The sequence below is a fragment of the Syzygium oleosum genome, unplaced genomic scaffold (assembly GCF_021117445.2).
Source record: "Syzygium oleosum isolate NSW1041296 unplaced genomic scaffold, Sole_v2.1 Sole_v2.11, whole genome shotgun sequence".
Classification (NCBI taxonomy): Eukaryota; Viridiplantae; Streptophyta; class Magnoliopsida; order Myrtales; family Myrtaceae; genus Syzygium; species Syzygium oleosum.
Genome location: NW_026607495.1, coordinates 6164862 through 6179512, shown reverse-complemented (window position 1 = coordinate 6179512; position 14651 = coordinate 6164862). Strand labels below are relative to the sequence as shown.

The 14651-nt window shown below is 47.6% G+C and overlaps 1 protein-coding gene across 1 annotated transcript; it reads left to right on the top strand.

The window, feature by feature from the left end:
* Positions 1-7032: 7032 nt before the first annotated feature.
* LOC115693284 (uncharacterized) lies at positions 7033-7926 on the top strand. Its single transcript, XM_056315746.1, has 2 exons — positions 7033-7383; positions 7471-7926. The coding sequence occupies exons 1-2, from the start codon at positions 7033-7035 to the stop codon at positions 7924-7926; spliced, it is 807 nt and encodes a 268-aa protein (XP_056171721.1).
* The last annotated feature ends 6725 nt before the right edge of the window (positions 7927-14651 follow it).

The following is a 14651-nucleotide window of genomic DNA, read 5'->3' as shown; positions in this document are numbered from 1 at the left end:
GTAGCTGCTGGTGTGTGCTTTTCACTATCGTTGTATAGTTGAAGGTTGTAAAAAGTTTCTATGGCAATGTTAGTGTATATATATTTTCAGAGTTGTTTGATTGCTGGTTGTTCTACCTTGGTTTCATGTGTTTATTTGTACGGGTGTGTATATATATTTATATATGTGCTTCCGTATGCGATTGATCTCTGATTGGGTATTGGGTCGGCGACGTTTCCTGGGAACGTCGCACCATAATCGACCATGACGGGATGTTGTGTTCCAGTGGGGTACGGGGCGTGACACCACGTGTCGCCGATCCAACTGTTTTGACCAAAATGCCCCTAATCTAACGGTTCATTATCATTCCAACCAAATAATTGATGGGCAAAAAGGTAATTAGGTCCAACAATTCAGCTGATAAGTACTCTTAATTATCCTAAATATTTTCCCAAAATTCGGAACTGAAAACGGCCCAAGGGCAAAATGGTCATTTTTCCGGTCCTGGGGCGAAATTCTAATTTTTGGCTATACCAACCCCAAATGAGTGTGGCCAACATAATATGGCGTCGGAATCGCGAAAATAGCTTCTTAAGCTCTCAAAAATCGACTGCAAAGTCCTGGGGAATAAAATAATATTATTTTCACTTCCGAGCCAAAATTCCAATTTTTGACCGTATCCACTCCAAATATGTGTGGCCACCCTAAAATGACATCGGCCTCGAAAAATAATCTCATACGGCCTCAGAATCAATATCGGGGTCCCGAGGGGCAAAATCGTAATTTTTCCGGCCCTGAACCGAAATCCATTTTTTTGCAGAAATGGGTGGCCCCAAGGTTGGCCAAGCCAAAAACATCATCGGCCGCTCAAAATTGTCACTTTCAAAATTCTCGATTCCCGGGCCCGAATTCCAAGAAATGACTAAAATTGAACAATCGCGACTTTAGCTTATCTCTGGCTAACGGGTGGCTCATTGGGATTACGCGCTCTCGACCCGTGACCGACACTAAGTCAAATCACGTTTAAGTTTACTCTACCCAGGACGACCTCGGTTGTCATATAATTGTGAGGGTCTGTTACTAGTTCCCTTTGGACACGATCAATCAAATAGATCGGTCTCGGTTGGCTCAAAACATTCCCTCGTCAATCCATATGGTCGAAGATCGAACCCAGGTCGAGTTCTTTGGTCGTGCGAACTCAATCCCGTAATAGCTCTACCCCTAAGGTTAGCATCCCGTGAATGCGCTGTTCTGGGTGAGATCTCACTATAGTGTATTGGTCAAATTCATTTCTTAAATCCCGGAAAAAGGATCGAAAATTCAGACTGTTACAATTCTTCCCCCTAATAAAAATTTCGTCCTCGAAATTTACAACTATACCTGCTATCCAAACAGATGGGGGTGATGACGTCTCATTATTCCTTTCTCCCAAATGGTACCTTCTATCTCGTAATGCTCCCAAACAATTTTGATCAATGGGACCGTCTTAATCCTTAAAACTTGTTCCTTCCCATTTGCCCCAAAAATCCAATACACATGCCCACAGCATATCCTTTAAAGTCTGTATAGTTCGTCCAGACTGGCCGAAAACATCTCTCCCTTAAATTCCGTCAACAGCGCAACTATCGAGGTTCCTCCTCGACTCCTTACAACCTCAAATCTAAGGTGTCCAGCCAGACTAAACTGAATCACCCTAATGCTGCATTCCATTACAGCATTCTGTTTAACTAACCAATCCAAGCCCACGATTATCTCAAAATCACACATGATCAATACAGCCTATCCTGTTTTCTACACCACCAAACACCATTTCATAGTCTGAACGTCCCAACAACATGCACATCTTATTCATCAAAGGCATAATCATACACGCTGATACTTCTGAAAACCATTTCAATCCAGCCATATAACAAATCAAACAGACGCAAACGAGTGCGATGCCCCCGGATCTATAAAACAGATGCCACATAATTATACAGAGAAACCATACCCGTGCTTTCGCTTGGCATATTCTCAATGCCCTTCCGTGTCAGGGAGTACATTTGTCTTTGTGCCGGCGGTCTGTTCGAACTAGCCGGCAGGGCTGCACTAGTCGGATTCCCAATCCGAGGTGTCTGCGATGACGGGGGTGGTCGAACCTGAATATTCGGACAATTCCTTATGTGATGTCCCATTCCGCCACACCCAAAACATGCCCCAGTCACACTTGGGCAGGGACCACTCCCATGATGTCTCCCACATCGTCTACAGGCTGAATTAGACGGATGTGCCGATTTCCCAATACTCCTTCTTGCCGGAGGGACAAAACGTCGATTTTCCATTATCGGTCTTTTCCCTTGCTGACGATCATCCCCGGCTGAGGTATACTGCGATCCAGACGCAGTGGCTCTATCCGTCATATCCTGTTCGATAATCTGAGCACGCCTATACATTTCTCCATAATCTTTAATGTCATGTGATAAAATCAGGCTCCGAAGATCCGGCTTCAAACCGTCCCGAAATCTTCGAGCCCTATCTCACGGATTTTCCACCATAGTCGGTGCGAACTTCGCCAACCTCGCGAATTCTGCTTCATACTAGTCAACGGTCATCTGACCTTGGCGTAGTCGCATAAACTCCATCAACTTCTTTTCCTGGGCATTCTCAGAGAAATACTTCTCATAGAAATTCTCGACAAAGACTACCCAAGTCGGTGCCGTTCCTTCAGGGAATACTCTGCCTTCTGTGGCCTTCCACCAATCATTTGCACCGTCCTGCAACTGATAAACCGCCAATGTTACCTTTTCCTCATCGGTGCACCCCAGAACCTTGAAAGTTTTCTCCAATGATTCCACCCATCTCGGTGCAGTCTCGGGGTCACGACTACCATGAAACTAAGGCAGCTTCAACTTTATGAATTGTTCCACTAATTGGGGCATCTGTCTAACCCCTGCTGGTTGAACCTGCCCTTGCTGGGCTTGATTTCCTCCAACACCAGCATTCTAATTAACTACAGCAGCTGCAGCCTCAGTAGCTTGGGCGGTCGCATTATCTCACTCTTGAGCTTGTCTATCCATCATATTCTCAATCCTCTCTAGTACTCTGAGGACTCCTTCCATACGCGGATCTTCCACAGGTCTAACATCAGCTCTGGGGTCCATTGCAGCTCCTACACCAACTCCAGGGTTTTCTACCACTCTAGCACCCGTATCAATGTCCTCTACGGCTCTAGCTCGAGCACGACCTCTACCTCTTGTTCCTCTTCCAGCGCCCGTTCTTGGGACTCTTCCGACTCGTCTTCCTTCGTTGCTCATTGTATCAGCTTCCTACTATTCTCCTACCTGCTATAAGTCCACACGGGTATCAGAGGTCTAGGCCAACTACACTAGTCCAAAGCCTAGGCACCAATCTCGACAACCAGCACTCGACAACCGACAACCCACCATCAAACCGATCACCTAACATCAACCCAACATCACCAACCACTCAACAGGGTTCTCGTACTCACCTCAAGTCCTGCCGTACCTTCATCTCAACCATCATTATAACCACAACAAACCACTCAGCAATCACAGGCGCGTACTCACAAAACACGCACAATCAACATAAACACGCATCTACAAAGGGCTCCCTAACTAGCTACCCTGAAGTCGTCGCTCCTTATCACTCCAGGTCTCGACCTTGCCAGTATCGAGCTAGCCTTGCTCTGATACCAATTCAAAACGGGGATGTTACGCCCCGAACCCCATCGAGCTCGCGACATCCCTCTACAGGTCAAATTTGTTGCGACGTCCCAGGAACGTCGCCGACCCAACCCAAACATTAAAGCCACATGTGGAAGCGAGATATATAAAACAAAACCCCGGACAAAAACATGATGACAACAGGGTAGAACACCATAAGAATCAAACAACAACATCTTCATACAGCACCAAATATACAAACATCATATTACAGACATAAATACCGACGAACATCCTCCGCCACCATTTTAATAAAAGTTCAGGGGTTTGGTTCTCTTAACTTCACTATCGGATAACCCAAGTTAAACAACCCCTAAAATAGCCTAGGGAATGCCTACTGGTCGCCTTCCTTTCTGCTCCTGATTCTTTGGGCTTGAGCCTCCGGACACTCACCTGCAATTCCACCGAGCACCAAAGGTGGTTCCTCGAACTTCCAAAAAGAAGAGGCGAACTTCCCGGGTTTACGGTTGGGGGTCTGAAATTGTGGATTATACAACTATGAGACGAATCTCAATAAATGTACAACCTCACATCCCACGTAAGCACTCACGTACCGCCAGACAGAACACGCATCTCACGTAACGATCAATCAATCTAACAATCACACACGAACCTACCTGGAACCCATCATGAACTTTCCTGCACGTTAGACCATAATACAGCCAGCACATCACAGCAAGGAATCACAGATGCGCGCGTGCCTCAATTATAAGATAGAAAACACTTGGGCACGTCCTATACCGTGCCTAGCAGTTTCTACCCCATAATTAAGCATTACATCACGCGATACAAACACACTCGCACACTACTCACACCATGCGTCACTTTCTCAAATCTCGCACCTCAAGCCAATTCCCGCTCATTCTCAACTCTTCCACCACTACCGCGCCCGCGTAAAACGCATGAGGCCAACGGTCTTTTGACCTCGTCAGACATCGACACCCCTTCGGGCCGGGCATCGTCACCTTGTCAGGGACGGCATCGTCCCGCGTAAACGAACACATCTCAGGACGGAATCCTACATACACTTTCCTTCTACCGCGCCCGCGTAAAACGCATCAGGCCAACGGTCTTCTAACCACGTCAGGCATCGTCACCCCGTCGGGCCGGGCATCGTCACCTCGTCAGGGACGGCATCGTCCCGCGTAAACGTACACGCCTCAGAACGGATCCTTGCCAACCAATCCTACATTTTCCGTACCCTCGTTCCACTCAAACCACACTTACACACGGTCAACAGTCGTACGGCCAAACATACACACCTCACACACACATTTCACAATTTCACATTCTCGTCAAACGAATACGCCACCCAATCACACATTCTTGGCACGCGAATACAATACGCGAATGCACTATCACACCACCACACCTCACGGCCACACACCTACGGCACATTACCACACCACCTTCAACCCAAGCATAATCCAAATCAGCCCACAATCACAAATCACACAACCACGTACACAATTCAATTCATAGCATAATCCCACCGATCGATTGCACAATTCAACCCCCAATCCAGCCACAACATCACAGCCCTACCCGAGCTTCCTAAACCTCAAATTTTCATCGCCAATTCAGTCCAAAACCGCCAAACAATCAGCCACTCATTCAGTCCCAAAATAGCCACAAAATTGCCTAAACCGGGTCCTAAACGAGCCTAGAAATACCCGAGGACCTAGGTAGTTTTTAGGGAGACACTTACCCTAAAAAGCGAGACAAACCAGGGCTGGAACGGTGCGAAACAGCAGTAGCAGCAGCGGCGTCGCCGGCGGAGGCGTACGGTCGACACCGTACAGACACCGTATGGACGCCGTACGAACACTGTATGGACACCGTACAGACAACGACGTACGATGACGTACGACGCGGCTGGACGTCACGGCGGCAGCGGCTCGGCTGTTCGAGCTCCGGTGCGGCGGCGGCGAGCTCCGGCGTTCCTTTGCCGAGAGAGAAAACAAGGGAGAGAGAGAAAACGGGGACGAGGGAGAGAGAAAACGGACGGGATAAGGGTGATGGCAGTGAGGTGAGGTCAGGCGGAGCAGCAGCACCAGTGGACGGCGGCGGCACGGCGGCGGTCCGACGAGCTCCGGCGAGAATGGCCGAGAGAGAGAGAATGGCGAAGGAGGGGGCTGCTCGGTTGGGGGGGGGACTGGCCGAATGAGGGGGAGAGGAGAGAGAGTCTGGTCCAAACTGGTCAAATATTGGGGCTAGAGGGCGCCACGTGTCGCCGATCCAACGGTTTTGACCAAAATGCCCCTAATCTAACGGTCCATAATCATTCCAACCAAATAATTGATGGGCAAAAAGGTAATTAGGTCCAATAATTCAGCTGATAAGTACTCTTAATTATCCCAAATATTTTTTCAAAATTCGGAACTGAAAACGACCCAGGGGCAAAATGGTCATTTTTCCGGTCCCGGGGCGAAATTCTAATTTTTGGCTATACCAACCCCAAATGAGTGTGGCCAACGTAATATGGCGTCGGAATCGCGAAAATAGCTTCTTAAGCCCTCGAAAATCGACTGCAAAGTCCTGGGGAATAAAATAATATTATTTTCACTTCCGAGCCAAAATTCCAATTTTTGACGGTTTCCCCTCCAAATATGCGTGGCCACCCTAAAATGACATCGGCCTCGAAAAATAATCTCATACGGCCTCAGAATCAACGTCGGGGTCCCGAGGGGCAAAATCGTAATTTTTCCGGCCCCGAACCGAAATCCATTTTTTTGCAGAAATAGGTGGCCCCAAGGTTGGCCAAGCCAAAAACATCATCCGCCGCTCCAAATTGTCACTTTCAAAATTCTCGATTCACGGGCCCGAATTCCAAGAAATGACTAAAATTGAACAATCGCGACTTTAGCTTATCTCTGGCTAGCGGGTGGCTCATTGGGATTACGCGCTCTCGACCCATGACCGACACTAAGTCAAATCACGTTTAAGTTTACTCTACCCGGGACGACCTCGGTTGTCATATAATTGCGAAGGTCTGTCACTAGTTCCCTTTGGACACGATCAATCAAATAGATCGGTCTCGGTTGGCTCATAACATTCCCTCGTCAATCCATATGGTTGAAGATCAAACCCAGGTCGAGTTCTTTGGTCGTGCGAACTCAATCCCGTAATAGACCTACCCCTAAGGTTAGCATCCTGTGAATGCGCTATTCCGGATGAGATCTCACTATAGTATATTGGTCAAATTCATTTCTTAAATCCTGGGAAAAGGATCGAAAATTCAGACTCTTACAGTGTGGCCCCGCAAGCTAGAGTTGCAAAGGATCCCCGGGTGGATGGAATTTTGAGGGCACTACAAGAGGTCGGGATTCTAATGGGTAGACAGACTGAAGAGTGGAATGCTACTATCGCTGCTGCTGCAGAGGCCGCTGTTGCCGCCGCTATTGGCGGTAATGGAAACAATGGGAACAACGGGAATGATGGGAATCCAGCTCAGGGCCAAGTAAATGCAATCAGACCAATGTCTAAGCTGGTCGAACAGTTTCTGAAGTTGAAGCCCCCGAGGTTCGATGGTAGAGGTAATACGGAGGCTGCACCTCGGTGGGTGGAAGAGCTAGAGAAAGCTTTCGAGGTGCTGGGATGCACGGAAGAAGAAAAAGTAATCCTAGCTGTCTACCAGCTTCAAGAAAATGCAAGCGATTGGTGGAGAGCCACCAAGGGTCAAGTATTCCCTGTTGGTACTGCCCCGAATTGGACTGTCTTTACCGAGACCTTCAATGGCAAGTATTTCTCCGAAAGTGCCCGAGAGCAGAAGTTGGCAGAATTCATGAGGCTTCGCCTGGGTCAGATGCCGGTAGACCAATATGAGGCCGAGTTCGCAAGGCTGTCCAAGTTTGCCCCAAGAATGGTAGAAGACCCAGCAGACAAAGCCAGGAGGTTCCGAGATGGGCTGAAGCCAGACCTCCGCAGTCAGATGATATCACTGAACTTGAGGGGTTATTACGAGATTTATGATCGGGCTCAGGCAATTGAGCGTGATTTGATGGATCGGGCTGCCGCCCCTGAATCGCGGTATGCCCCGGCTAGGGACAATCGTCACGTTGGAAAGAGGCCAATGATGGGAAATAGTCGCCTCGTCCCTCCCGTTAGGAAAAATATCGGGAAGCCGGCTCACCATTCGAATACGACTTGTCGACTTTGTGGGGGAAGACACGGAAATGGGCCTTGCCCGAGTAGGGCTGGAGTATGCTTTGGATGTGGTGGGTGAGGTCACCAAGTGAGAAACTGCCTGAACCGACAGGGTAGGCCGTCGATACAACCGTGGCAATCGCGAGTAGGACATCAAGCGGGAGCTGCTCCATCGAATAATTAGAATCGACTACGGGCGTAAGGAAAAGTGTGAGTTGTGGCTGGGAAGGAAGTGGAAGACTTGTCTTAAGGGTTTAAGTACGATGTGTAAGGATATTGGGTGTATTAGAAGTGATTTTCGAAAATTTTAGATTCGAATGGTCGTGTAAGATGTATAATTGCTCATGGTAAATTGACGCAATCAGTTTTTGTTTTTTGGAATCACTAACGATATCCTTTAACAAGATTTGGATGAATGAGTTATCACTCGAAAATTTCGGATTTTGTAAAGAACCAGGGCGATTGTTTTTGGGAGACCGTTAGATTGAAATTGGGTAGATTGAGCTTTGTCTTTGAGGTATAGAAAGATAATTATTTTGTGGCTGACTAGTTGGTTGATGAACCAAGGCTAAAGGACATAACCGAGGTGTGTAATCTTCCCGATGTCTTTCCTCAGGAATTGCCGGGACTGCCACCTGATAGAGAAGTGGAGTTCGTGATTGAGTTAGCCCCAGGACAGAACCGATCTCGAAAGCACCCTATAAAATGTCACTGTCTGAATTAAAAGAATTAAAGGTCCAAATGCAGGAGTTACTGGATAAAGGCTTTACCCGTCCGTGTGCGTCTCCATGGGGAGTGCCAGTGTTATTCGTGAGAAAGAAAGATGGGTCTTTGAGGTTGTGCATTGACTACAGATAGTTGAATCAGGTGACTATTAAGAATAAATACCCATTGTCAAGGATGGATGACCTGTTTGACCAATTGCAAGGGGCATTGATATTTTCAACGATTGACTTAAGGACTAGCTATCATCAATTGAGAATTAAGAAGGAGGATGTGTCGAAGATGGCAATTAGGATGAGATAGGGACACTATGAGTTTACATTGATGTCATTTGGATTGACTAACGCCCTAGCTACTTTCATGGATTTGCTGAATCAGGTATTTAGGGAATTCTTGGATCAGTTGTTATTGTATTCATCGACGATATCTTAGTGTATTCAAGGAGTCTTGAGGAGCACGAGCAACATCTACGGATGGTTCTACAAACTTTAAGAGAACACACAATCTATGCCAAGTTTAGTAAGTGTGAGTTCTGGCTAAATCGGGTAGTATTCTTAGGATATGTGGTATCCGGAGAAGGAATTGCGGTGGACCCGACAAAGATTGAGACTGTCACGAATTGGCCGAGGCTAACAACAGTGACCGAGGTTCGGAGCTTCTTGGATCTAGCGGGTTATTACAGACGCTTCATAGAGAGATTTTCGGCATTAGCGACGCCGTTGATGCAATTACTAAAGAAAGAAACGAGGTTTGAATGGACGGATAAGTGCAAAAGGAGTTTACAATCCCGTCAGGTCCGAGAGGATATGAGATTTACAGTGATGCGTCGCCAAGAGGATTGGGATGCATGCTAGTGCAACATGGAAGAGTAGTGGCATACGCATCGCGATAATTGAGACTACAGGAGTTGAATTATCCGACGCACGACTTGGAATTGGCCGCGATTATATTCGCTCTTAATATTTGGAGACACTACTTGTGTGGGGAGAAATTTCAGATTTATACGGACCATCAAAGTCTAAGGTACTTGTTTTTCCCAAAAAGAATCGAACATGAGACAGCGTCGTTGGATGGAACTCCGTAAGGACTATGACTGCGAGATTATGTATCATCCCGGAAAAGCTAACAAAGTAGCGAATGCACTGAGCCGGAAATCGATCATCGCGCATATGATGGTCAAGGAATGGACTCTATTGTAGGGAGTTTGGGATTCAGAATTTAAGTTGGAAGTGAGTCAGGGCTCAAGTCTGCTTGCAGCATTAAGGATTGAGCCGAAAATCCAAACTAAGATCAAGGCCTTACAGTCGACGGACCTAGAGATTCAAAAGATTCTAGGTATGGATGTAACAAAAAGGAAATCGGACTTTCAGGTATCCAAGGATGGGATTCTGGAGTTCCGCGGACGGTTGTGTGTACCCAGTAATGCAGAACTTAAGGAGGATATTTTGTCTGAGGCACACCGTAGCAATTATAGTATTCACCCGGGTAGTACGAAAATGTATCAGAACTTGCGACAACATTATTGGTGGAACGGCATGAAAGTAGATGTAGCTAAGCACGCGGCCAAGTGTTTAACAGGTCAGCAAGTGAAGGTGCAACATTGTAAGCCTGGTGGATTGTTGCAGCCATTGGAAATCGCTGAATGGAAATGGGAGCATATCACGATGGACTTTGTTATGGGACTACCGAGAAGCTAGAGGGGCCATGATTCAATTTGGGTTATAGTAGATCGGTTGACAAAATCGGCATATTTTCTGGCAGTATGAAAGGACTTCGCGCTAGAAAGGTACGCAGAGCTGTATGTGCAATAGATAGTTCGTCTACATGGAGTGCTAGTGACGATTACCTCAGACCGTGATCCGAAATTCACTGCCGCTTTTTGGAAAAGTCTTCATATGGCATTAGGAACAAAGTTACAATTTAGAACGGCCTATCATCCACAGACAGATGGCCAGTCTGAAAGGACAATTCAGACTTTGGAGGATATGCTACGGGCATGTGTATTGGATTTTAAAGGTAACTGGGAGGAATAGTTGCATTTGGTTGAATTTGCCTACAACAATAGCTATTAGCAGAGTATCAGAATGGCACCGTTTGAAGCATTGTATGTCAGAGCTTGCAGAACACCGGTTTGTTGGGATGAAGTGGGTGAGAAGAGTATCACGAGTCCCGAGTTGGTTTAGCGGTCAGTCGAAACGGTCAAGATGATTTGAGAGCACCATGGAACCGAAGGTGCGACATGGGAAAACGAAGAGTTGATGTGACACCAATACCACCATTTGTTTGAATAGTTGGGTTGGATTGTAAATTTCGAGGACGAAATTTTTGTAAGGAGGGAAGAGTCGTGACATTCCGAATTTCGGTCCATTTTTGGGATTTATAAAATGGGTATTTTGTCAGTGCGCTTATAATAAAATCTTGTCCGGAACTGATCACTCCTGGGTTATTCTTTTTAAATTTTAGATTTCGCTAGAATCGCACTCGATTGAATTTGGCCGTTATTAAGAGCCCAAACTTTGGTGTCAAATTTCTCGGAGTTTCAGGACGAATTTAATTGGACGGTGTCGATATTATTGTGGCCAACGTCGAGGTTGCCAGGAATAGTGGAAAAGTGAATTTTTGACCGGGTGCGGATTTGGACTAGTAGACCTCTCTCGGAGTAGTTTGATTTAATTGATTTGGCCTTTGTCCCTTATTATATTCTAGGATTAATTTGGACCGTAGGATCGTTTTCAAACTTGAATTCCGGCCGTTGGATCGCATTCATTATTTGACTTTTTCTCTCTCCTCTCTCTCTCTCTCTCTCTCTCTCTCTCTCTCTTTCTCTCTCTCCTCCTCCTTCCCTTTTTCCCGCTCACGTTTCCTCCTCGCTGTCCCGTCTGTCCTTTCTCTCTCTTTCTCTCCCCCCTCCCATCACGTTCTCTCTCCTCTCTCTCTTCTGCCCTGATCGTTATCCTTCCCCTTCACTGCCGCTGCCCTACTTCCCTTCTGGCCGAGCCCGTCACCGTCGCTCGGCACTGCCGCTCGCTGGTCGCCCGTCGAAGCCGCCGCTCGCCGGTCGCCTGCCGGAGCTGCCGCTCGTCGATCAATCGCCAGTCGCCCACGTCGTTGCTGCCTCCCCCCTGTTCAGACCGAGCTTCTGCTTCCTGCTTCTTGCTACCCACCGCCTGCCGTCGCTCGGCACCACATCTCGCCGCACCGCCGCCGGCCGCGCCATCGCCGCCATGACCTCCTCTCCTTCCCCTTCCCCTGTTCTGGCTTCCCTTCCCCTGTTTCGCCTGTTTCGCCCGCGAGCCGTCGCCGCGCCCGACCGACCGGTCGCCGCCGTCGCTGCTGGCCACTGCCGCCCTCGCCGACTCGTCGCCGCCACCCAGCTTCCCTCCTCAGCCGCCGGAGCCACTGCTGTTCTGGCGAGACCTCCCTCTGCCGCCCCATCCCCTGTTCCGCCCTCCCCTATTCTGTTCTCGTCGCCAGTCCGTCCGCCGTGTGCCGCCACTCGTCTAGCCGCCGCACACCCCAGCCCGGAGCCGTCGTCCGTAGCTTCTGACCCCCCCTTAGCCCGACTGTTCCCCTTCCCCTGTTCCGGCCAGCTACCCATTCCTTTGTTCATTCCCGTCGCCGCCGTCGCCGCCAGCCGTTGCCGGAGCTGCTGCTGTTCCGGCGAGGCCCCTGCTTGCCCCCCAACTGTCGCCGAGCTGTTTCCGCCTCAGCCGGAGCTCCCTTGCCGCCGCCGTCGCCCGGTCGTGGCCGAGAGCCTCGCCAATCGCCGTCGCTGCGGCTGTCCCGACGATTTCCCCTGCTGACCAACCTCGTTTTCTTGCTCAAGTCGAGGTAAGCGACACCCTAAACCTTATCTAGGGCTTTGGGTGCTAATAGACTTGCTTAGGGGTCGTTTGAGGTGGAAATGAAATTGATTAGGGGCTGTTCGGGGTTGATTGGATGGTCGTTTAGTGCGGGTTGGTGACGGAATTGTTGGCTGGTTCGGGGTGAGTGAATGGGTCGGAGCGTAGGCTGAATCGAGGTGGTTTATTGCTGATCTTTGGGCTGGTTTGGGGTCCGTATAATGCTGGAAATTTATGTCAAGTTTATTGATTATTCGTATGTGATTTAATGTTCGATTGGCGATTGTTCGCGTTGGTTTGTTTGGGCCGAGCTAATGAGAAATTGCAGACTGATTTGTGGCGGTCTAAAGACCGGCTTGGGGTGACTGAATGAGGAGCCAAGAGTATTTGAATGGCGGGTTAACTTGTGATGGTCCATGTGTGACTTAATGCTTGAATGTGAATTTGGTGGACTGGCTTTGGCATGTGATTGAGTATTGTATGAGTTGAGTTGGCGGATGATTGTGATTTGCCTAGTGGTGATCATATGTGCTCAATGAAATGTGGCGTATGCGCTTGTCCGAATAGCTTGAGGCGTGTTTACGCGGGCTGTGAAAGGAAGGTTAGACCTGAGGTGTGTTTACGCGGGTCATTGGAAGATGTTGAGCCTGAGGCGTGTTTACGCGGGTTGTGGAAAGAAAGTTGGACCTGATGCGTGTTTACGCGGGTCGTGTGATTGGGCCTGAGGCGTGTTTACGTGGGCTGTGATAATGGACCTGAGACACATTGACGCGGATCGTGGATAGTTGGTTGGACACGTGTGCGTAATGTGAATGGTTGGATTGGCTGGATGAATATGTGGATGTTTGGTTGAATTGGTTGAATGTACGTGTGGATATTTGGTTGGAATAGGTGAGTGCGAGTGTGGATGGCGCTTGAGTGACTGTGTTACATTCTCGGAATATTATCAAATTACCATGATTTGACTAATATGCAGAGTTGGCGTGTGATTTGAGACAAGGTAAGTACATTATGTGAAATTTGTTATGTGGATAGTTAGATTGCATGTTTAGACTCGTCTGGGTACGCATTGGCCTAGGTGGGGTTTAGGGTGTTTGCTTATTGAGAAGTGTTCTCATGGTTGTTTAACCAAACCATTTCAGATTCGCGACCGTGATTGATTGGAGACGCTGCAAGGATAATCTCGGGGATTGAGGACAAGTCAAGTACCGTGTATTTTGAGTGCCCCTTTTTGTAGAGTAGTTAAGTTTACAAACCACGGTCTCTTTTGATGAAAGTGGTTCTGTCGTTGGTGGCCTAGCTGGCAGTTGTCTTTTGTGAACGTTGTATGTATCTACCAAGTGTACGAATTGCAACTATTGATTTGTGCTATTGCTACCCCTTCGTCATTATTAATTGTCTGGGTTGTTTCATTTTGTTTCCGCATGTGCCTAATCTCTGATGTTTGGGTTGGGTCGGCGACATGCCTGGGACGTCGTATTCAATGATCGACCATCGAGGGATGTTGCGAGCCCGTGAGGGTTCGGGGCGTGACACCACTCTTCATTCCACCCCTCTCCTTGACCTTTTTCTTCTTTTCTATGTTATAATTGGCAGACCCAGACAACAAACCTCCATCATTCTAACAGCAAAATCAACAGCAATAAGATCTCAGCCTCTTAAAACTTTGATTCCGGGATCTCTGACCGCAGGGGATACACCCGTTCCAAGCCATTTCTGACAGCAGTTTCCCATAGTAAGAACCTCTAAGTTCTTTATCAACCCCACAAACTTTAGCAAGCAAGCATTGAATTGCTTCCACTTTAGCATGAAGATCCACACCTGAATCACAAACAACTCCCTTTGAATAAAGACTCCAATAGACCTCCATAGAGGTGTCAACTATGATATCGACTTAAAATACAACCATCCGATTCATCGGCCATTATATCAAACGAGTTGGCTAGACTTTCGGTATTTCAGAAACCTCTTATGTTAACGGACAGTTTCAGCTCTGCAAAGCTTCTGTTAAATATAATCAGGGCAATGTGGGATGACAATATCAAACATCCTTTACCATTCTAAGGATGCATTGTCAGAGTTTGGAGAAGTTCAAGAAACATCGAGCTCCTAATCCTTTGATGATTTCTAAAATCTTCCATGAACCCATATTAAAGCTGTTGGACTGTGAAATAAGATTCTAAGTCTGAAACTTAACTGCAAACAAAGCATTAGAATAACATGTAAGATATGAAGAAAA

Excerpts from the sequence above, each read along its gene's own strand:
- LOC115693284 (XM_056315746.1), top strand. The coding sequence starts at position 7,033 with ATGGGTAGACAGACTGAAGAGTGGAATGCTACTATCGCTGCTGCTGCA. Across the intron at positions 7,384-7,470 it reads GGAGAGCCACCAAGGGTCAA|AAGTTGGCAGAATTCATGAG; the intron begins GTATTCCCTGTT and ends GCCCGAGAGCAG.